General features: G+C 39.2%; 1 protein-coding gene across 14 annotated transcripts in view; it reads right to left on the bottom strand.

The window, feature by feature from the left end:
- Positions 1 to 24,869, bottom strand: part of PDE1C (phosphodiesterase 1C) — a 333,339-nt gene that overhangs the window by 12,945 nt on the left and 295,525 nt on the right. For 12 of the 14 annotated variants that reach the window (XM_032690599.1, XM_032690494.1, XM_032690515.1 and 9 more), the window contains one exon: positions 20,462 to 20,536. In XM_032690599.1, the coding sequence (XP_032546490.1) occupies positions 20,462 to 20,536 (75 nt within the window). Of the gene's footprint in view, positions 1 to 6,248; positions 7,707 to 20,461; positions 20,537 to 24,869 lie in introns of those variants that run through there. The other 2 variants (XM_032690560.1, XM_032690620.1) reach the window with 1 other exon arrangement.

Here is a 24,869-nt window from a genome sequence, read left to right as displayed (position 1 = left end):
CTAGGTGTCATTTTGCTCTAAGCTGATGTTGCAAATGCAATGACTTTTTTCTCTTGAAGGAGAAGAGGGTAGCAAAATATTCCTGTGAGAATCTGGGCCTGTAAACCAGAAGACCTGATAAAAAACCCAACCAGAAGTCTACAATAAAAACTGTAAAGATTTTTAAAAATTGCATAGAAGAGTGTATAAAAATATGATCCAAGCAAGAAGAAAATCAAATGCTCCTCTGTCATTCTACTGCTAGGTTTTTTCACTAGAAAACCTAGCTGCACTCCTATAACCACCAACGAAGACAATGGGATAATGTATATTCTTCCTACCACTGGACAGCATCTAAACCCAGGGTGTTGTAAGTTCCCATACATATGTGCTTGGAATAATAAAATAATACAAAATGCCAAGAGTGTGCCATGAGGCTTCTGAGAGCATGCTGTTTTGCGCCTATGTATGAGGGCAAATAAATTCACTAAAACTGAGTTTCAAGTCCTCATCTAGCTTGCTTGCAAGTAGCTCTGTTTCCTTTTATCTGGTGGTCAAGTCCCCAGAGCAGGAAGAGCTAATGCCTCAAAGAAGGCCTGCATCCTGGTCCCGCTTGGTTTCAGAGCAGAACTCTCTGTGCTTGCTAGAGGCCAAAAGGGATGTTGCAGCAACAGGAAGGCAGCCTCAGCAAGTGAAAATGCACAGACAGCATTTAATTTTAACTGAAAATAATGTCATTGGCAGTGGTACCCACGCTGCTCCTGATTTGACCACAGTAATCAGACAGGAAAAGGGATATTTGGGATCACGAAACTTGTCTGTCCATGAAAGCAGGAGAAGCACCATATTAGGATGCACAACTGACACTGAACTGAGACTGAGCAGACCTGCTCATGTTGTGGGTAACACAAGTGGGAAAAAACCTCTGTACCCACTTCAGAGAAAAAAGAATTTATGTCTTAAAATATGAAAGCACAGGTTTTTTTCCCTCCTTTCTATCTGACCAGCATTGATGTCAACTCCCTGAAGTGATTTGTGCGGAATCAGTGCCACAGGGTTTCTTCTCTTCCTCAGCCAGCATATTCCTGCTTTTGAGTGCTGATGTTCAGACACCATGCCAGCACAGCTCTGAGATCAGCACTGGTTTCACACGTGAAAGCACAGCATTGTTCTGTTTTTAATTGTTAGGTGAGGATTAAAAAAGTGTAAGAGAAAAGGAGTCAATTATACTGTCATTTGCTGAGTATAAATGCCTAAATTATGGTATAGATCATCAGAGGATGAGGAGTTTCATTATTTTAAAATAAATGTGAAGGAAAAGGGGACAATAAGAAATATTTAAGAGCATCTTGCAAGTTCCTGGAAATATACCCGTTTATTCTAGTTAAAGCAAAATAAGTACTGTACTTGTCAGGTTCTGTCTTTTCTAATTTGAATAGGCTACTGTGCTTTTTAATTAAAAGCCAGATTTGGGAGCCATTGCAGAAATTGCAAGGATTAACAGCAAACTGAGGTGACATTTACCTTCAGCTAGGTGAGCTCACGGACCTTCTGATTACAAAGCAGCACAGCGCTATCAGCTATCTAGTTTGAAATATACTTGCTTGTAAGATTGAGCTTCTAAGACTTTGCAAGTACATATGTAAACATTTGCATGCTCAAAGAGTAGTTTGCAAAAACACCAGCATATATCAGCTACATTTTGGAAAGCTTCTTTTCAATCACAAAATTTATGCTTGAAAAAAAGAAACACCTAGAAAAAGGAATCTGCCTCCTTAATTCACTTGTCAGGAACTAGGCTCACAAATGTCAGATTCATTCTGATGCTAAACATCCTACTGTATTAACAAGTAGTACGTTTACACCAGCTTGAGCCATACAAAAGGCTGCACTTTTAGATGCACATCAGTCTACTTAGACTGACTGCTCTGAAATATGTTTTAAGTCTAAAATTGTGTGCTGGTTTAAAGGTAAACCAGCAGGGGAAATGAACTCAACTCAAAAGAGAGATTATAAGTCAGAATAACAATTTAATAAAATAACACAATAAGTATGATTATACAGACAAACAATTGGTTTTAACCCACAAAACCCAAATATATAACCCAGCACCCCGGGGCATGAACAGAGTGGTGTTCTTTGGGCCCCCCTGAGTCCAAAGTAAAAGGAGAGGGAAAAACCTGTTGGTGAGAGTACTGTTGCAGTCTGGTCAAGAGTGGTGGTTGCAGTCTGGTTGAAAAGTGGTGGTTGCAGTCCAGTCGAGAATGGTGGTCTGCAGTCTGTCTGAGAGCGGTGAGCTGCAGTCTGGTTGAGAGCGGTGGCCTGCAGTCCTCCTCTGGATCCCACGAGTGGTGAAAAGGTTCCGAAACTCCAAGTTTACATATTCTCCAGTTCAGGCAGGAATGCTCAGTCCTTCCCTCAGAGCGGGGAATTCCATAAAAGGGGATGAGGATGCTCAGTCTTTCCCTCAGAGCGGGGAATTCCATAAAAGGGTATGAGGATGCTCAGTCTTTCCCTCAGAGCGGGGAATTCCATAAAAGGGTATGAGGATGCTCAGTCCTTCCCTCAGAGTGGGGAATTCCATAAAAGGGTATGAGGATAGGAACATCTTCCTATTTCACAGGCCTCTACTGATAACAGTTTCTGGGAAATGGCATGGAAGGCTATAGAATACACAGTTTTGGGCTACACCCATCCAGTGATGAATCGGTCCCAGCTGTTCTAACTAGAACAAATTGCAAAATTTCTTTTTTTTAAATCTACCACTTATTACCAGAAAAAAAAAATTAGCTTCTGGCATCTATCTTTTTTCTCAAACATGGAAAATTTAGTAATATCAATAATCTTTTATAATTAAACATATCTGACCATATACTTTTGGAAAAAAAAATTATATAATTTGTAAATGTCAGAGACTGAAACAGGTAATGATTTACACATTCTAAGATCACCAAAAGACTGTCTGCAAACTGAAAAGAAGCAGCTGCTCGTCCAGCAAAGCCAACCACACCCCCTGAACACTGCTGAAGGATCAGATAAGTGGGTGCCATTGTCCAGCTATCATGGGTGCAGATACCTGCCTGAGGAAGGGAAGAGGCTAAGAAGAGGCTCATGGCATGGCCCATGGCACTACCAATTGTTTAACTCCCCACCCCGGGGAGGTACAAGGTATTCCCACCTGAGCTGGAAGTGTGTAATAACTCATAACTTCTTTGAGTTTTGGGGGGGTGCTTCTCCCAGCCCCAGAGGATCAAGACCACCACTTCAACTAACAGACATTGAAGCTGCAACTAACAAGTTTCATCGCTGGACCCCGGGGGTGGTGACTATATGTATATATATCTTTCCACCTTTATCCTTTCTTTCCCTTTTCCTCCCTTATGCATTTCCTTAAGTGTTATCCTTATGCTCTAATGATTGCTATATTGCTGTAGATGATATTGCTATAGATGCCTTAATATTGCTATGCTTTAATAATAGTGCTATATTGCTATGCTTTAATATTGCTATGCTTTAATAGTATCATATTGCTATGCTCTAATGTTGCTTTATTGCTATAGATGCTTTAATACTGCTGTATTGCTATAGAATGATAACATCCAAAACGGCCACATACCTGTTTACCCTTTGAAATAAAATTGTTGCAAAATAAACCCTACACATATATGTTTACAAACACCGATTATTCAGTGTCATTTCACTCTAATCCACTCCAAGGGATTTATTAATAACCTTGGTGACCCTCCCCTTTCTTGGGTGGGTCACAACAGTAAGGAAAGCTGTTGACTTCAGTATTTTGAGAGGGCACATCACAGGTTTGCACATTAAAAAAAAAATAAAAATAAACAAATACCTTCTTTCTCATGTGTGAATAGTTCTTGCATATTGTCACAAAAATGCATGGTTCAAATCACTGCAGCCCAGTGAACTGTCACCCTTTGAGCCATTTAAATAATGAACAGAATACAATGAGGGTGGTGAGACACTGGAACAGGTTGCCCAGAGAGGCAGTAGATGCCCTATCGCTGGAACCATTCAAGGTCAGGTTGGGATGGGGCTCTGAGCAAGCTGATCTAGTTGAAGATATCCCTGTTCACTGCAGGGGTGTTAGAACAGATATCCTTTATATGTTCTCTACGTCCCTTCCAACTCAAACAATTCTGATTCTATGAAAACATATTGACACTTTTTTTTTATTATAATGTGTACAGGAGTTCAAGCACTCTGTCACCGTGAGTCAAAGGTCTGCTAGTTCCCTGAACACCAGTCCCAGACAAAAGACAAAACACTGATAGGGATACTTGCAATAGCATCCTTCTCTATTTTAAGAAGGTAAAGTGTCTGATCACCCCTCCTAAATTATACAACAGTTTTTGGGAAGCAGAAGAAATGGTGCTCTTCCAGCAAGGCAGAGCTTTCTGAGAGCATTAGCAGCCTCTGTGCAGAGGCAGAAGAGTGCCGTCTCTATCACACAGCTTCCTAGCCTATGCCAGCCTTTGTAAAAAGCACTCTGGCACTAGAAGACACCTTTGTGCCTACAGGTGGGTGCTCCCAAATAATTCTGTAAAATTTCAGCATGAGGCAAATGGTATGGACCCTATAGTTGCAGACTTTCTGGCTTTTTCATTGCTTGTATAGTCTTACTGAGGCTGGAAAAGGAAGGCATCTGAAAACATAATTTCTATGTATCCAGGGAAAGTTAGGTAAAGATGTAAAACCAGAAATACTTTCTCACTTTTTATAAACATAGGCCATTAGCTGATGAATACTTAATCTTTTTCCACTTTGTTTTGATTGTTTCCTTCTGTGGAATAAAATAAGAGAAAGCAGTTATGTTATTTTTTATATTATTTTTTATTTTTTTTTACACATTTGCACAGTGGCTGATCTCAAGTTTAACTGGGAGGTGTCTAAACATACCATCCTTTGGCTCATGATGCACTAGCACAGTGCCGCAGAGTATTTCAGTGAGGTGGCGGGGGCAAAGTAAGGAAATGTAAGTGTGATCCTGGGAGGCAACACCACAACAGATACTGTCACCTGGCATAATCCCTTTGTAGGGTTTCAATTTCTGGATTTCATTTTATATATTCTCCCAGCTAATAGATTTTACACAGATTTTTTTTTTTTTACATGACAACAAAACATTCTAAGAATGCTAATAATCTACTGTACCTTACACAGATGAGTTAAAAACAGGGGCATGTTAGCTGACTGTCTATGTATTACAAAACATTTTGCTGTATACCTGTGTGCTGAGACCAATAACTTTGCCTATAGCACCTCTTCTAGAATGGCAACTCTGATCTGCAGTCCCCAAGAGACAGCAAATTCACCACTTCCCTTATTAGCTCCCACCAATAGTGAATAACCCCAGTAATAGAGGAAAAACATTTTCCAATCTGACTTCACACCTTTGTGGCTCATGCATGAGAAACAAGAACTGACCAGACATGAATTAAGCTGTTTGGTCTTACTGTCTGAAAGAAGTCACTCCCAGAAAGAAAGAAAATACATATGTCAGAAACAGATGAAGAAAAAGATTTAGTGTTTTTTACAACTGTTATTATTCTACTGTGCATAATCTAAGGCATCTTCAGTCGCTATAAAAGATAAGGGTAACTTAAAAAATATTGACTAAATCATTCTGCACCTCTGACCAAACACTCGGTTAGGGTATGTTCCCCCTGATCTCAGGAAGAAATCTTACAAAGCAGAGACTGAGTCACCACTACGGTATTTACTTCTGCATTACTGATATTTCATCAGTGTGCCTTCAAAGACCCTGGTCAGAGCTGGAAGTTATATTCTTCTTTTATTGGGGCTGAATGCTGATGGAAAGAGGAAAGAGGAGGCGGGAAAGCACTAAGTGTGAAACAGCCCTCTGCCTGTCACACAACATGGAATGTGCTCAATGATGACGGTGGAGCTACTGTCCTCCCAGCACCCCACTTTCCTCACAAATTTACCCCAGAGCTTCTACTGAACCAGGAACTCATGAACAGGAACACTATATCCCCTTATATTTTATTTAAATGAGCTGGTTCAGTGAAGACAACTGCAAGTTCTAACAACTTCATGTACTTCTTTCTGAACGTGTAATTGAAGTGCAACCTTATCACAGCATGAATGTAATCTAAATCTCTGGCTTTGAACAAATTCAAACTTTGGTGTACAAAAAAAGAACTCAAAATGTCTCTAGCCTCAATAATGAGAATCCCAGATACAAACACTTTTAAGTGAGAAGGTATTCACATTTAAAATGTGGATTTAGGTTGAGTTCACTGACGTAATTTTTACTAGCATCACAGGAAGCTCATCCCTGTACATGCACAATTTAAGCAGTAACAGACCCCAAACTCTGGTTTTAAAGTTCTGTGCTTTTGGACATGAAATGGAAACAAATATTTACCTTCCTAAGCCAATGTTTTGCATGTTCTTTACACAGAAAAGGTCCATGCCAGGAGTCTGATTCCTTGTAAAATACATATGTGACTAACACAGCAAGAAGTCATCCTGAACAGAAAGGTGTTCAGCAAAAACAGTTGTATGTACATGTACATATCTTGATTTCTGAATAGACAGGCAAAATGTCATACAGTTAACTGGATCCCTATCAAGATCCCAAGCCAGAAAACCACTTACATATGTGTTTGATGTATCTCATACATTCTTATTTTAGTTTTGTCTGTTCATACGTATACAGCAACACTTTTCCTTTTCTTTGGCCTATCCATTCAGTCAGTGATGAAAGACCACATTGAGATGAAAGTTAAGAGTTGATCCATGTGATGCCCTGCTGTCCCTCTTCTCCTAGATCTTCAGGTCAGACAAACAACTATTACTAGTGGTCCATGAAAAAATGTGGGTAACAGCTAATTACTTGCAATCTCAAGTTAAGCAGGCACATCAAGACATATATTAATACATACTCTGAGAGTCTGACAACAGAATTTGCCCCAAGAGAATATTGCTTTCATTGGTTATTCCTGTCCTAACTGCAAAAAGAGAACAAAACCAAGGGTTGAATGAGTCCACCTGCTGTTTAGAAACAAAAACATTTTGCTATCATTGTATTATCTGGGAATAATATCAAACCCTAACAAATAATCAAATGACTCTAAAAATTCACCATTCTTAAGAAAATCTTCTATAGCAAGGGTAAAACTGATATCAAATTCTGTCTACTAGCAATTGGAAAAGACTCTCAGGGAAAAGTAAAAGAGTAAAAGTAAAATATTATCAAGTTTTCTTTTTTTTTCTATTTCTTTTATATTCTTTTGCATCATCCTAGTGTTGGTTTCACAAGCTGAGTCATAGCAAAGGGCAATACTAGCTTTTGAAGATGACCCTCTTCTATTTGCTTGACCTATCCAGAAATATGGAACCATTTGCATCAGGAAATTCGACCTTGATTTTTTAACAAAAAAACTTCCCAAAACAACAACAACAAAAAACATGCACACATAAAAAAAGAAAGAAAGAAAGAAAAAGAATGAGACACCAAACCAAAACAAAAGAATCAAAAAAACGAAGGCCCCCACCCTTGAACCCAGAGTCATTAGCTGTGAAGTGGCCAGTGGGAGGAAGAGTGTTTCAAAGGTTGTTTAATGCCTTTCTCAGAAACTGGTCTTTGCAGAAGGAGGAGAACAGGAATGAAGAAGCTCAGATAAAATGACGAAAGTGATTTCCAGTCTCTTTTTTAATATATTTTTACTCTTCTGTATCTGGGGAAAAAAAAAAAAAAAGTGTCAAACGCTGACTTTCTCCCCTTTGTCCAAGGGGTAGATAATCTGGGAAGTAGAAAGAAGGGTATCAGTTTAGACAGCCTCATTTCCTGCAAGCAGTGCAGCTTTGCTTAACTGTTGAAAGGGTGCAAGGTGAGGCACACCAAGGCAATACCTCTTATGGGCTCAACTGGAAGTATCATTCTGTCCTGAATGAATCAAAATCTATTGCAATCAGACTAATCCAGCTGGAATTTAAACTTTGGCATCAAGAAGATCATGTAACAGAGTCCAGCATGTTTAGATCAAGAGATTCCATTAGGTTTCTTTGCTGTAGGGCTCTCTGATCACCCTTGCTTAACAGCTTTTTCAGTATCTTTTTGCTTATGAAGGCAACAGCATTGTACCATGTGGTTTGAGTTTAAACAAAGAAAATGCTCCAAACACAAAAGAGCACTATATTTTAAAAACCCTTTTCTCCCAATGAGCTTTCAATGAAAAGCATAGCCTTACGTATGGAGAGGTGCCAAAGGCATAACAAAATATGTGCAGTTTAGAACCTGCTTGCCTCCTCTGTCAAATATTTATAATCCTTTGGCCTCATAATTAGGCTATATTTGACTAACATTATCCTGAATGTATAAACATAACTGTTTTCTATGTAGTTATACCACAAGTGCATCTTCACCATGAACAGATCCTGAGGAAGAAATGTAGACAAGAAAACTTTTTTGTTATTTCTAGTGAAAGAGGACAGTTTCTATTTAAAGAGGGCACTCTATCCAATTGTCCTCATATACCTCTCTAGAAATCCTCTGGAAAAACTTCAAACAGGAACATGAATATTTTACTCTATATTGGCTGTCCACCCTGCTTAGCTACAGTTATTCTGGCAATGCTTATGTCAGCAGAGTTAGCAAGTGCAACCAAGTAAGATTCAGCCCAAGGAGAGATGAATTCATCTGTAAGGCTGGGCATGCCTTGGAAAATGTGATTATATCAGAATGTCTTTTGGTTCCTTTCAGGAAACCTGTTTATATATGTGTTTGTATATGTAGATTATTTAGATGTAGATGTAGATGAAGATATAGATATATTTTTTTTTTTAAAGTAGTACTTGGGCAAAGGAGAAAAAGGATTGCCAAAACAAAGATCTTTTCTGCTGGATTGCATTGTCTGTGATGAATGTATACATTGGTTGCACAGATCTATTAGTGAGTTGGTATCTTTTTCTTCTGCACAGATAGCATGGGGACCTTTCCTTTCAGGACGGTCCCCCGTAAATTGCTCACTGATGCAATTCTAAGACACTGTTTTAAAGAACTAAGCTTTCAGCATTTCACAGGATTTATTTAGACTGAATTGTCACATTTCCCACATAAACTAAAACAGGAAATGGTAACAGTCATAACAAAAGTACCACACTTCCCTAATGTTTCCCAACTAAAAGGTTCAGCCTGATTTACTGTCCTTAACAGGATCATAACAATCCTGTGACATGTATCGTTAGACATGTAACATTTTAAAGAGAAAAGACTGGTCCAGAAGGAAGGGTAATCATTTGGGGTGAGTAGACTAAATAACATATTTGAATCTCTTAAAGGATTTGCTGAATTACACCAGGAATATGAAACAGAGCTCGGAGTACCACCCAACACATGGTCTTTTTCCTATGCCATCCATACGCACAAGAATTTTAACCCCTCCCATCTCCATTAATGAAACAAGGGAAAATGCAATTGTTTTTTCCGGACTCTAGAAGTTTCCAGTAGAGAACTGAGTCAACCCACAAAGGCTGTAGATGCCCCAACCCTGGCAGTGTTCAAAGCCAGGTTGGACAAAACCTTGAGCAACTTAGTCTAGTGGAAGGTGTCCCTGCCCATGGCAGGGGAATTTGGGACTAGATGATTTTTAAAGTCCATTCCAGCCCCTTAACATTCTATGATATATTGCTTTTTCCTTCTGTTAGCTACATCATCAACTCCAGTAAGAACATTCCAGTGTAGCATTTGCTTTGAATTGTTTTTCTACTTGATGGAGCAGATGTGCTGGTTTTCTAGCCAAATTTCCCTCTGCATATAATTCAGTTTCCCTACAACGACCTTAACTTTGGCTGTGACTCAGCCTCTCTCTCGTTTAAACACAATAGTTCTAGTGCAAATATAGCATGTATCCATAGAGGTAATTGAAAGAGGAAAAAGAATGAATATGGAGTGTTCTGTATACAGGAAGTAGTTCACTTGGCAACATCATTAACTGAAGTAGCCTTGCCTGAATGTACGTCAGTCCTTCAGTGACACTGACAAACTTACTTTGTTTGTCAAGGTTGAGTATTGGCCTTCCCTTTGATCACTAATGTAAATGCTCATGACTTCTACAGCCCTTCATGTGATACTAGCACTGACCACAAGGAGATTATTAAGTCCATTTCTGCTATCAATTTGTAGCTTATACTAAAGCATTTTTAACTTTTGCTTGCTGGACTATGAAACTATGCATCTATACAGACTGATGTACAGAAGTGAAAATACACTGTGGTTTGCATTTTCTTCATACAGAATTACTCAGCATATGAGTATATCCATATAGCAAGGAAGCTGACTGTCAGTTCTCACATATTTATCTCTCTTTTAGTGATAAAAAGTTATTTGGAGTCCAAGGTCTTAAAAGAACTAAAAATTTTAACAGCTGGTATTTACTATGCCTGTCTAATGCAAACTTTCAAAATCTACCAGCTGGAGGACAGGAACAGAACCCCAGAAGCATTTAGACTCACATGAGAGTTTAGACTAACTCAAAAACATCACCTGTTCTGTACTGACTCATGCTCCTCACTGAGTGTACATCACAGGTGCAACCACCAACAGAAGTGGAGAGCTGACCCCTCACAGTGCTGCTTCTGAAGGTGGCCAGCTTTGCTGCTCCAAATAAATGCCTACCCTTTACCTCCATTCCTTCCTCTCCAGCTCCCAAAAGCACAGCGCTGCCCAGAGAGGGCTCAGGACAACTCCCCATGGCCTCCAGAGCCAGGTCAGGCTATCAGGACAAGATATGATTTTCAAAGTGCCTTTAAATGAAAAGTCTCTTTTCTCTCCTAAAAAGAATAAATGCTGAATGTAAACTGCAGGACAGTGTCATGTGGAATAAGAATTCTGTGGGCAGGTGGGGTTTTTTTCCCACAAGCTACTTAGCATGCTTGAGTCCTTGTGAATGAAAGTGTTTGTGAGGTTTGTTTGCAGTCCCTGTTTTCCCTGCTCAAATATGCATTTCCGCAGCATTATAACCATACTTAATTCTGAAGGAAGCACATGATGACACCACAATTATCCAGGATTACACTGTTGAAAATTTAGGGGAAAAAACTGAATCCTACGGGTTTTCTCATTTCTATTAAAATCAGATTCTGGTCACATCCCAACAACTCTGTGTGTAACACAACTGCTATTGTTACATGCTAACACAAACAGCAGATAGCAAAAGGGTTGCACTTGAAGGAAGGTTGAATACACAAACTTCATGTGTTATGACTCTTTAGCCTGAAAAGAGAGAGTTGCGAGGAGACTCTAATAAAAAGTAAATGAAATTATGAGTGGCATCAAGAATGTAAAAGGGAACAATCACTTATTGTTCCTCACGGTCCAAGAAGGGAGTTGCCAAATGAAATTATCGATAATAATAATAAATTTGAAACCAATAAAAAGATGTGATTTGTCACCTAATGCCTAAGTAAATTTTGAATTGTATTGCCTCAGTGTCCAGCATACAAAAGTACCAGGGTTCTAAAGTTAATTAGACAAAGTAATGGAAGAAATATCCATCAGAATCGAAGTTAGAGATTTGACTTCTGCCTTGGCCCTCTGGAACACAGAAAGCTGCAGGGGGGTTGGGGAGGACACACACATTGTGCTGGTTTTGTTCTTTGTTCATTAAGATCTCTGCTACGAAATGTTGTCAGGTAGGTGATGGAGAGCTAAAGGGACTTTTGGTCTGACCCAGCATGGTTGTTCAAGTGTTTATAGCGAAGATGACATGGTGTTTGAAAGCAGCTTCTACCCTCACTTACTAAAAGCCCAGGCTTTTCAGGATAAGACTATTAATTCCAAGATCTTCTCTCCCGCAGCACCCAATTCCATCCAGACACTGGGTGAAATAACAAAAGAAATGACAAATTCCTGTATGGTCTTTGATATCATAAAACAATTACTATTGATGTAGTGCGCAATGAGGTGAAATAGTAGTCTGAGTAATTGCATCTCAGATAACACATAATACTTATCTTTCCTACTACAAATGATGGAAGTATTTGCAGCTGCTGGAGCAGATCGCTTAATCTGTCACCTTTAATTCCTTTGTGGATTCACTTAGCATTTTGCAGGAGTGCCTTTTAATTTTTGTAAACTTTTTCCCCAAAACCTGGGTATTTCTTGTCTTCCTGAGCGCTAAAGTGGACTCAGTCATAATCTGTAGCTTTTCCACCTGAAAAGCACTGTTATAGCTATTCCTAGTGCTCAAAATAAAATGAAGATGTTGAAAATCTAAGTGCTCAGTTCTCAGCACTGGATGATCCTGTCTCCTGCTAAAGGCATTTGAAAGCCTTTTCAAAGATAATATAAGATGATGAAGAAATAAATTCTACATGCTTATGGTATTTTCTTCCTTCCATTGCACCAGAGATGTATGAGGCCTAAGAAACAAAGTTCAGAAGATCAATGAAATAAAGAAGAATGTGCATTACAAGCTAATTCATCTCTGTTATTCATATTTTTAATGGATGAGAAATTTTAGTATTTTTGTGGTTTTGTTTGGTTTTTTTTTTAAGAAAACAAAATGTTACTCAAAGATGCCCACATCCTATTTAAAGCAAGGGAAAACAAGAATAAATACTGTTGGGGAAAAGTTTTGAATACTTGTTTTGTAAGTGAATTTAAATACCATCACTCTAATTTAGCAGACAAGCCAAGTGCTTAACATTCATTTTGCTAGGAGAGGAAATGGCATTAGCATAGAAGGTATTGTGATTTTGGAGCTTAAAACCCCTTCCTCCCCCCTCCTTCCTGGGCTTAACTTTATTCCTGATTCTCTACCTACTCCTCCACAGGGCACAGGGGAACAGGGAATGGAGTTTACGGTCAGGGCATCATACATTGTCTCTGCTGTTCTTTTCTCCTCATGGGAAGGACTCCTCACACTCTTTCCCTGCTCCAGCATGGGGTCCCTCCCACAGAAGACAGTCCTCTACAAACTTCTCCAATGTGAGTCATTCCCACAGGCTGCAGGTCTTCATGAACTCCTCCAATGTGTGACCCTTCCATGGGGCTCAGTCCCTCAGGAACAGACTGCTCCAATGTGGGTCCCACATGGGGTCACAAGTCCTGCTTCAGTGTGGGCTCCTCTTTCCCTGGGGACAAAGGAGCCTTCCCATGGGGTCAGAGCCTTCTCTGGGCATTCACCTGCTCCAGTATAGGGTCCTCCAGGGGCTGCAGGTGGATTTCTGCTCCACTGTGGACCTCTGTGGGCTGCAGAGGCACAGCCTGCCTCACCATGGTCTTCATCTGCTTTAGCACCAGGTGCACCTCCTCCCCCCCTCCTTCTTCTCTAACCTTGGTGTCTACAGGGCTGTTTCCCTCCCCTCTCTTCTCTGATGCAATTTCTTTGGCACAGTAACTTTTCCCCTTCTTAAATCTGTTACCCCAGAGGTTCTACCACTGTCACTGATGGGCTTGGCCTTGCCCAGTGGTCTTGAAGCTGACTGGAACTGGTTCTGTCAGACATGGGGAAACTTCTAGCAGCTTCTCAGAGAAGCCACCTCTGTAGCCCTTCCTACTACCAACACCTTGACACGCAAACAAAATACAATATTCTATAGGCAGAAGGATAATCGAAGCCAACAAAGTTTTCAGCCACATACGTAATCAGAATTTTGTAATAAGCACTGGGCAAATAACAGCTTCTTTGGTTCAGTGACTAAACTGAAAAATCAGTCTAATGCTTAGCTCTGAGTCAGACACAAGTAAGTGGGTTTTTTGTCTCCTGGCAAAAATGTTTGTTGCAGAGTAGGGGCTTTTTTGGTGGGGTGGTGGAGAGGAAATGAATGATCAAGGTGACATTTTCATCTAACTCAAACAACAGTTGTTATTTTTACCATTTACTTAAAACTGGTTAAAAATGCAAAACATCACCCCGAAGCAAAAATTCTCATTTGGATTTTTTCAGTATCTCTTCAATTTTTGACAATCAATTCTTTTAAATTAGACTTAAGCTCATAAATGCTTTAGCCTGACACAAAATACCACTTTACAACTAACAACACTTGCTGTCTTTCTTCTACATTTATTATTGCCTCCAAGTCCCAGGTTTTGAAGTTAAGAACAGCAAAGAAGTTGTTTAGAAGCAGAGAAAAGAATTAATCTAGCGATGGATCAAGTAATGATCATAAGTAATGAAGATTACACTTTTGGACTATGAGTATCTGCGCACGTGCATGTTCCTTTCTGCTTCGGGGCAGGATGCCATACCTTGTCAGAGTCTCTAGCAGGTAAGATACCTGTAGCTGGTATGCTCAAATTGGAAAGTAGTTGTTCTGTGAGGAAGGGATAAGATGCAATTTAAAGGTCACCAATGTCTTTTGAAGAGCCATTTCATATTCTTCCTTCTCTTCAGTCATTCCCTTTGGACATGATCTTGTTTCTCTTTCAGGGCTAAGTGCTACATCAGGAAAAAGAGGCCGGATTGTCACTAGATAGAACATAAATTCATGGAGCTGGGGAGCAAGGAGGACTCTCCTCTTGCTGAAGCAGAGAATTTCTATACATTATTGCACAGGCAAATTTTCCTAAATGGGCTAAGGATTATAACAGAAGCAAGGTCACAGATCTCCATTCCCTGATTGGTGCAATAGAAGAGCTGACGGTGAAAAATCAAGGAGGAATTTCTGCAATGTTCTATGTAAGTTACACATTCCTACATGCCTCAAGGAACATGAATGTTATCCCTGTGAAGCAATGCAACCATATGCCATCTCTGAGTAGAACTGTATGTAAAGGATCGGAAGTAATGTGAAAAAATGTTCCCCATAAACCCCTCAAAAAACCCTAGTTAAGTTGCCCTCAGTGATTATGTGTTTTTCCACCATGCACCTGGATATTCCAAATATTTGCTTAAATCAAGACAAATTGTATTCACAGTTTTTCAAATTGTCACATATATTTGTGACTTCATGTGAAATAGAAGCAAAAAGCAATCAAGCATCCTAAAAACTAGGTATCTAGCTCCTATGGCCTGAACAATGGAAAGCAGGCACATGAAAGTCTCAACATGAAAGGAAAACCAGGCACTTTCCATAAGATTTACATACACACCAAAACCTGTCAAGTTGCAAAATCATCTGCATATTTATAAAAGGTACCTTGGGGATGTACCGTTTGCCCCGTCTAGATGCTAGTAATGTACTCTGAATTGAGTTTCAAAGATCACATCACATCATGTTAATCTTCTATTAAAATTGCCATAAATTACATTATTAAAACTGCATAAAACCTTCTTCAGAATGCATTCTTCTATGCAAATTCCAGTTTGCCTCAGATGCCACTTGCTAAATCAGACACACTCATTTTTTCAAAAGAGCACAAAAAGGATTTTAAAAAGCACAGAACCTTTTTCACCCTCAAGTTATTCTACACTGCACTACTATGGAACAATTCTTCAGCAGAGATAAATTATGCTGAAATATGTCTTTTTGGATAGCAAAATGTCTTCATGTTTCAAGCAAGCTTTTCCAGAAGCTAACAGTACAAAACTTTCTGATTTGTAACCTGGGGCAATAATCTCTAATGTAATTCACCTAACAGGCCATAAAAAAGAAGTGAGAAAAGGAAGGAAACTGTCTTTAGAAGTAGTCTTAGATTCCTGTAATTCCAATTTGCCACTGTTGTCAGATTATGACATCCAATATCAAGAGCGCTATCAAGCAGCTAGGAGAAATACAACGTGTCTGCCTTATTAACTTTTTCTTCTGACAATAATGGAGAGATCAGCTTATTTTTGGAACAGAATTAGAAATAGCACCATTATTTATATTACCTGAAATTTACCTTTTTACCTTTCTCAAGAAGACATAGCCAAATGCTCATAATTTATACGCTTGAGTAACCTGTTTTAAAAAACCACCAGCATTACATGTATTACATAAGCAGGTTTTCATCAGAATTCTACTTAGTGTTCATTGCTATGTAGCAGTCTTGGCTAGATTGACACATACAAAAACTGTATCTTGCAGGAGGCTGCAAAGACAGGCAATTCTTAAATGGGTGAGCAGTTTTGCCAAATGAAACTGTGAAGAATCTTGTTAATTCAACTTTGTCTGTATAATTGTGGAGCCACCATCATGGCTTCTTCACACCACTATGTTCCTGTACCAAAGGCATTCTCAGATAACAACATTCTGTGCCAGCTACTCTGCCACTTGATTTTTGGGACAACTGGGACAGAAAGAAATGAAGGCCCCATATTTTAACTTAATAATCAGGGAATTTTTCACTTGCTGGTCAAGGAATGATTATCAAGAAAAATTAAGACCAAAAGGCAGCTCTACATGTCAGCATAGGTACTGTATAGAACATATAGGAAAGGTTTTTCACTACTGTGAAGCAACAGTATATCTTAACAAAATCAAATAAAGCAAGCTAAAACCTCAATCTCTGGTAAGCCTGTAGTACAGTCCACATATTTAAAAGGCTGCATCTTGTATTATATTACATTATTTTATAGTGACTATACTATATTCTATTGTGTTGCACTGCATAGACGAATGTAGTATTGAAACAAAGACCTGTCAAAACGCAGGATTTCGATTTGACCACGAGGTGGGAGCATTGCTCATCACACATACCCCGGGCACAGGCTTTCACCGTATGCAGCAGCTGTTGAACACGTAAGTATCCTGTATATTTCTGTGCTAAAACGTGCATGTTACCACTGAAATAATAAGTTGCCAGGACAAACACACAAAAAGGGAACCTTTTATTTGTCTATAGTTTGTAGCTGAAAGAGTATATTTGATTGAATAAACTGCATTTTGGTCCCTGGAACAAAGAGTTACACTGAAACCTTTGCATAAACATTGCAGAATCTCTTCCCAGTGAGAAAAAAAAAAAAAAAAGAGGAGGTGTTAGAAATACTCTGTGAAAGTGGTAACTATAGAATCATGCAATCAGAATAGTTTGGGTTGGAAGGGACCTTTAAAGGTCATCTAGTATAACTCCCCTGCAATAAGCAGGGACATCTTCAAGTAGGTCAGGTTGCTCAGAGCCCTGTTCAACCTGGCCTTGAAAGTCTCCAGGGATGTAGTATCGACTATCTCACTGAACAAACTGTTCCACTGTTTGCCTACCATCACTGTAAAAATTTCTTCCTTATATCTAGTCTGAAGTGGGGAAGAATAATTTTCTCATTTGTTGTTAGTTTCATGAGCAAAAAAAAAAAAAATTGCAAAAAAAGAAATGTTGGATTGTAGATAAAAATCATGTCCATGTGACTTCTTACAGTTTCACATGGGAAAATTAAGTTTTCCAAAATGGTTTAATAATGTTCTATCCCACAGGAAACTTTTGATAAACTACTTGTGCTGATGATGTCCCTGATAGGGCTGCGTCTTTATGTGGGAAATGGCAGCCCCACATTTCTTTTCTTGGAATGGAAAAAAAGGGCAGTACTGAGTAAGAAGCAATACCTCCCACAGAAAAAAAAGCCAATACTATGAAGATCAGATTAACATGCGGAGACTAACCTATGTTCAAGAGACTTGCACAGGATTTTGAAGCAGTTAAGTCTGAAATCTAAGGCATAGCCATCGTCAAGCTAGGTTTAATATCATTGGCTTTGGTATGGATAGACTCAGTGGTACAAAGCTCTGGCTAGATTCATAGTTCGTCGCTGTCTCAGCAAGCTTGATTCCCGTTCCTGGAGGCACTGGAAGTATTATTGGGTAGCTTCAAGGTAATTGACACAGAAGCTACATTTCACACCTGTGACTACAGTGTAGATGTGCAGTTTCAACGTCTTTGTGTCAATGGATGGATTTTATTATGTGTCCCTGGTAACTAGGTTCCTCAGTAGAAGGACAAACATATCAGAATCACTTTGGCATGTATGTATTCCTATAAGAAGATATTACAATTACTTTCTTTGTATATAATTAAAAAAGCAACTTGGATACAGATCCTACAAAGATTTATTCAAAATATATTCTGAACTTTCTTCTCTGGATATAGGATGCCTGCGCCACAGGACAGGGTAACAGACTGATGTCGACTGAGTTCAGGGCTTCAGCTGATGTTAATGGGTAGTGGTGAGAAAGCTTAAGCCCTTGTGGTAAATCTACACACACAGGCACCTGTTTAATACAAATACCCCCTGAGCTACATACTGAATAGAGGTTGGAAAACCCAAGAACAGAACAGAGGTTGTAAAATCCAAGTACCCTTGACCCTGAAAAAAGTCCAGGCTGAGTTTCACTCACCAGCAAACTACATGTGGTGAGTGCATTATAGCCATAACCTCAATCTTTTTAACTCCCCAGCTCCATCTTTTTCCCCAGCAGATGGCATGTGAAAGACCACGCACTGGCACCAGAGAAAACATATTTTCACGTAAACATTTCAGTAGCTTGTAAACAGCTACGTATTATCCATGGATCATGTTCCTTTTTCCATATGCCTCACATGGCTGGTAAGGAGATTTGTTCTGGAGTGAGTAATGGACAGAACAGGTTGTGCCACATTTGGCAAAACAGAAGTGCCACATGCTTTATTTTCTTAGGTGCATTATTCACAATTTTTCTCTTGATTTTTATCAATGAGATCATTATCTATAATCTGCCTCTACAGTGTCTGAATGAAAACCATTCAGCTTACAAATTGTCCTTCTAATGGACTTGCATAGTTACAGTTGCTTATTCACTGTATTCAACTGGTCCCATGATATTAGCCTTTTCCCTAAAGGGATGAGCAGAACTTCCTCTTACAGGAGAAAAAATAACAAATAACAAGTACAAATAACATCAAACAAAGATGAGCAACTTGCAAGCAACCAAAATCACACCCTCTATCTTCAAGTCTGCATGAAATATTCACTTCTTGGTCCTCCAGCCTAACTAAATAGGTGCCCCTAATCTTTCTAAGACCTTGACAGTGAAGGCCTTCAAATGTAACCTTGTCCTCAAAGTTAGGGATTCACGGGTCTATTCTCTTGGTTGGGCTGGTGCTCCTGAATACTCTTTAAAAAACGCCACAGTGTTTCCGCATCCACATGGTCCTGCAAGGGCTGCAGCCTTCCAGCACAGCTGTTGCTCAGCCATCACCCACTGGAGCAGGGAGAACAGTCATTCTGCCCATTAATCCTTCTGGGGTTTTGATAGTTACATACAGAGCTGCACATACTCATGAACATCTGAAGAGTAACATGTTATTTGAGTATTTGTGCTTAATTTCTGCATAACCACACTAAGAGCTGCAAATGGTGTTTGTTCAAGACTGTTTTCCTGACAGACATATAACTCAACTATGTAAGTAATGTGACCTCTTAACAAAATAACTGAATTCTTCTAAACAATTGCTACTAAGGAGCCTCTTAAGAAAAAGCATATGTCTGAAATTAATACAAGCTTCTAGATGAAGTTTTCTACATTTTTAATTGAGGTAAAATATTTTCTTCTTATTTGCCACATTTGCTAGAGCAATAGGAATTTAAATATTTCTTAAAAAGAAGCAATAAAAGAAAACATGGTATCATACTAAACTGCAGTACTTACAATGAAGTTGTCTTTCTTGACCATCAAAGCAAAGCACTGTATTACTTACATTTAGGAATACATTTATGATTCAGTGAATTTCACTGAGACATACACAGAAAATGCTAGAAAACTTGTTTCCATTTAGTTTGCTACCTAATACTTCAGCAATTGCCTTAAGCAATGTGGATTCAATCTCAGAGCCCTGTGGTACACAGGTGAAGAAGTGCATAAGAGTAAACACACCACAGAATTTAGAGTTATTTTTCCAGTTTGCTGAGGCTGCTAAAAATGTCTGTGAATCTCTACACTAGGCTCAGACTCGTTTGAAATTATTCCCAGATGACCATGAAGTCATCCTACGGCTTGGGATTGCTTCAGTTCAACCATGTTTCATCAATTCCCTTTTCAATAGAGGACCTCTATGCTGATACGTTCACTGCTGCTTGCTTCTCACACCATTGGTTTGACAACACTGGGCAAATTCCCCTTCAGACAACTAAGTCAAGAAAGCTTTGTGTTTGTATTGGTGTAGTATAATGTGATCATGTAAAATAGGGACATCTTGTGCAGTATTTTTCTTAGCTCTGTTTTCTTCGTCTCCAGTGCAGCCTGTCCTTACAGACAGCAGAATACAGCCCAAAGAAAGTCAGAAGGATAGAATCTCACAAATCCGCATTTCCTACTATGCAACTCTAATAATCCAGGATTTTTCTTTCAGGCACTGCGCAAAAACTGATGGATAAGGCTTACCAGCTCAACTAAATGGTGCTAGGCATTATGTGAAAGGAATGATTTCCCCTCAGAATGCCCTAATGGCTTTTTTTCAAATCTAATGACTGTTTCTCTTAAGTCTGTTTCTGGTTACCACACTTTTTTTTGTTTGTTTTAGAATAAACTACAGATATTTAGGAACCAAAAGATTGCATATAAAAATGGGTGACAAAATGCAATAAAACATTGTCCTTACCATCTGTTTTCTTTGAGTCATCCCCCACACTGGACTCATCTCTTTTGTCCAACTTATTGTCTTCCTTTAATTCAGCTAGAAAGAAGTAATAAGAAACACTATAAGGATTTTAATGTAGACTGCAGTTTATTAATGCCTATAACTCAATCAAATGGGAACATCCAAAGGAGATGTTCCTTAGGAGGAAAAGTCTGAATTCAAAAGGGATAAAGCACCAAAAAAAATTATCCATCTCCTACAGAAAAGCAAGCTTTACAATCTACTTTTAAATGTATTCTAATTTTTAAAACCATTTAAAGTGCACATGCAAACTCTTAATCCCTCTGATTGTATGCAGGCCATTAAAAACCTGAGTATAAACTTAATTTCAAAATCAGGACTCTGAAACATTTATGCTTTTAAGGGACTAAGACCCTGCAAGACTCCATCATAAGTTTCTGTTTTAAAGAACCACCTTAGATAGCCTAAACAGGTCTATATAATTTTGTCTTGCTTTCTCTTACCAGATTCTGTTATCCACAGATTCATTTGGGTTGGTCCTTTGATGACTGTATCAGGGAACAATCATCCTAGCATTGATAACTGCCTTTAGAGTCCCTGTAGCAAACCAGAAAATCAAGGCCTTTGGCAGAGCAATGGCTGATGCAAAATTAAAACAGCAGCTTGAGCTGGGGGGTATTTTATGAAGCCAGGAAAGTTAACCAGTCATTCTCATTTTCTGTCCTCTATTAGTCATACAGCAGAGCACATCAGACCTTCCTAGACCATCCCTTCATTGAATGTGAATGCTGAATGCAAGATCAAATAAAAAATAACGTAAAAGGAGAGCTGCAGCAGAACAAAGCTATTTCAGTTGCAGTGTCCAAACAGCAGCAAAGAAGGTGTCCTTCTTTCAGATATCCAGTGAAACAAGACCAGTCTGCCCAGATGGGAGCAGGCAGTTTGTCCTTTCCTCATGGAGTAATGGCTGTGAATTTGTAACACACACTTTAACACAAAAAGTTGTAAAAGTCTTGCTTCAGAATTTTGTAAACATGAGGTATGCTACAGGGCTGTATTAAAGTGATGTTTATTCCATTTCTATTCCTGTTTTGATACTTCCCAGTCTTTGGATCAAAATTAAAGGTATTACATGTTAAAGAGGATCTGTTCTGCCTTCAAAATACTCATGGGCAGTGGATATTTATTTTTGGAACAGCTCCAAAAAAAAGAAAAATTGAAAAGAAGCGTGGTCTCCCTCTTCCACAATGTGCCCTAACCACTGACATGTTTGTTATTCTTGGATGGCAGTGGATCAATCCCTCTCTTCGATTAAGATCCATCAAAGTAGAAAAGAGGAATGGTTTTCAAATCTTAAAATATTTAACAAGATGGGAAAAAAGCATGTTCTGTTCAGCTTTTATACAAAACTTTTCAGGTTTTTCTTTCTAAACTCACTGTATGTGTGAGAGAAAAAATGAAAGCAAGATGATACAGGACAAGAAGCACCCTCCTCAGCTGATCACACTGACACTGACTTGGGGTACTTGAACAGAGAGGTATGAGCAGATCCAAACAGGGTTTAGGTGTCTGTTTGATAAGGGTGGCCTTAAAAAAAAAATCTTCAGGAAATGAAATAAAAATGTACCTAGCAAAGCACAGAAGTCTTCTTGCATTTCCTCCACCATCATACAGATGATGATAATGATGAGATAATAATGGTTTCTAACCATTGTATAAAGAAGTTGCTTGACCCTAACTGTGTGCAGGAAAAGATGCTGAACATCTACACACACATTATTTCACAGTCTCTCAGAGAAAGAACACAGGTAGTGAATGACAGAGAGACTTTTAACTCACCTGACACACAATTTCTGAACTTTCATTGAATATTATGAATAGGAGACTTTTGAGTATTGTAATATCTACCCTGCCATAGTGCCAGCAGCAGAGCAGAATGATAATCATAATGATCTTTCTGAAAGGCATTAAAGAAACAGAGAAATAATGAGGTAAATACATTACGATGAGATATTAACATAAGGGAAGCTGTGCTGAATCCAGAGATACGGATGTGAAGATCTCATCAGTCTCCAAAGACTCTGCAGTGATTGTACCTCCTGAAGGTACATAATCCCATAAATTAAGGAGCAGAATTTCTTTTCCTGAGGAAGATGCTAATTTTCAGAAATCACTATAATTCCTTTCAAAGCACTTTTGACACCTGCAGCCGAGAAGCATTGCAGAAAAAGGTACTATCAAAATCACTAGAGAACACTTAATCCCCATACTGTTAGAAGCATGTAAAACAAAGGATTTCAAAATAAATGTTTGATGCAGTCCAACTGGGATTTCATATGTCCCTAACATTTTTGATTTCCTGGGGGGCCCATTCCTATTCACCCATGTAACACTGAAGAAAAATCATAAAGAGCATGACAGCTCTGATTCCCACAGTCCTTCCAATCTAGAAAAACCCTAATGATGAAGGAATTAATGGGAAAGGCAAGCAACCATGAAAATAATATCAGGAATGCTTTAAATAGAATTTCTGCATCTCCTGTCATCTAAACTCACTGCTTGAACCTGGGACTTTCAAAGCCTGTATGCTCACTCAGTCTTTTTCTAAGACAAAGTTTCTAAATGTCTTTTTTGCTAGTTTTGCACTGCCTGATACTAGCCAAGTTTGTGACAAGTCAATGTGCCTGTACTGCCATTTTTTTATATCGGCTTCAGGGAACAACAGTGAAACAACCTAGAGATAGCTGATCTGTTCTCATGGGTATATGTCATGGGTTAAGATTGCCCCCCCCGAGAGTCAGGGTCTCAGAGGTGGTTGGGTGCCAGGGCAGGGTTCCCTGGAGAGCCAATCACCACTCGTCTTGTTCGCTTCTGCTAAAAATCATATATACACAGCACTGGAAGCTGTTGGCAGTTTTTCTATTGGTGTCTGCTGTGTGTAGGTGTAGAAGGCCAGGGGGTGGCTGGGCTCCTTCTTCCCCCCCCCAGCTCTGCCTAGGCCAGAGTTAGAGACAGTATTGAAGTGAGTGTTTGTGAGGGATGTGACTCACAAACAACTGGTAAGTGGGAGAGAGAGAGAGAGAGAGAGAGAGAGGCAGGCCTTGCAGCTAGGCCCTCTTCTTCCCCCACCCCTTTTCAGCCAGGCTGCAGAAGGGGGCTGTTTTTCCCTCTCGCTGTTTAGTGGGAGTGGATGCAAGGCTCAGCACTGAAGCAAAGCCAAGTGGACGGGCTGATAACGAAACAGCTCAAAGCCAGGGAAAGGAATCCCAGGCGAAATTGGAGACGGGCCAAAGGGCTCGGGAGTTGCCCTGCTGAGGTTTGACCGGGGGCAGCTGAAAACTGACTTAGAGGACTGTAAGTTGATAAGCTACACTACAGCAGCCTACAGAACGGGGGTATGAGACCGAGAGGGAGAGATCACACAGCAGAAATGACACAGGACAAAGGAGAAAGGACTCAAAGCTACCTTCTTAGACTTCATGAAGAAGGAAGAACTGCAGCAAACAGCTGAAGGTTGGTAGAGAGTGTTCAGGGGCCCCGAACACTCCCATGAGAGAGAGACTGGTTACTTATCAGCCTGAAAAGGCTTTTTCCTGGACTAAAGTTAAAAGGAGAAGCTTCGAAGGGACTGATAGAAGTGTAATGCTATATATATAGCTGCTTTTAGTTTGTACAGTATATTTATTTGTGTAAATAAATGTAAATACTTCCCCCTTCCCCTACAGAAGCCTCTGGCCTGAAAGTTTTCTCTTCGGTGTTGGGATAAATTGTGGGAAGGGGTGAGAAAGCCTGGAAATTGGATTTTAGATTTCTAATGTGGCTCAAACTGCCACATTTTTTTTAATGTTTAATGGAATTTTCAAACATTTTTATTACCTTTTTTGGGTGAAGAATGAGATTCTTATTTTAACTCAGTTCTACAGTAAGTTAAAAACACTGGAATAAAATTTCTGTCAAACCCTCCCCCCCCCCCAAAAAAATGAAGGCTTGTGACTATCCTTATTAAAAGAAAACTGAGCAAAAGAAGGATAGATAAAATAAATTCTAAAAAAAGAGAGGAGAAAAATCCTCTGCCTGAAAACATATTTATATCTGAGACTCAAATCAAAGATGCCTTTAACTGGCTTTAAAATGAGTTTATAAGCCAACTTTGGATTCTCCTCTGTTCTCTTCTCCACCCAAACAACGATGTTCTTTGAAACAAGAATATTTGTTTCAGCTTTCGAAACTCTGTATCATAACAGGCTGCTTCATTTCCATGAGATAAATATTTTTTCCTTTCCTCTAAAAGTGCCCAGGCAGACATGATGAACCCCATCTTCTATTGAAAAATGCTACTCAGAAGTTAACATACAGTTTCTGATTTCCATATGCAAGTGACTATGCCTACACACAGGAAGAGACTCTG

This window comes from Chiroxiphia lanceolata, chromosome 1 (genome assembly GCF_009829145.1).
Source record: "Chiroxiphia lanceolata isolate bChiLan1 chromosome 1, bChiLan1.pri, whole genome shotgun sequence".
Taxonomy (NCBI): Eukaryota; Metazoa; Chordata; class Aves; order Passeriformes; family Pipridae; genus Chiroxiphia; species Chiroxiphia lanceolata.
This window is presented reverse-complemented; position numbering and strand designations above follow the sequence as displayed.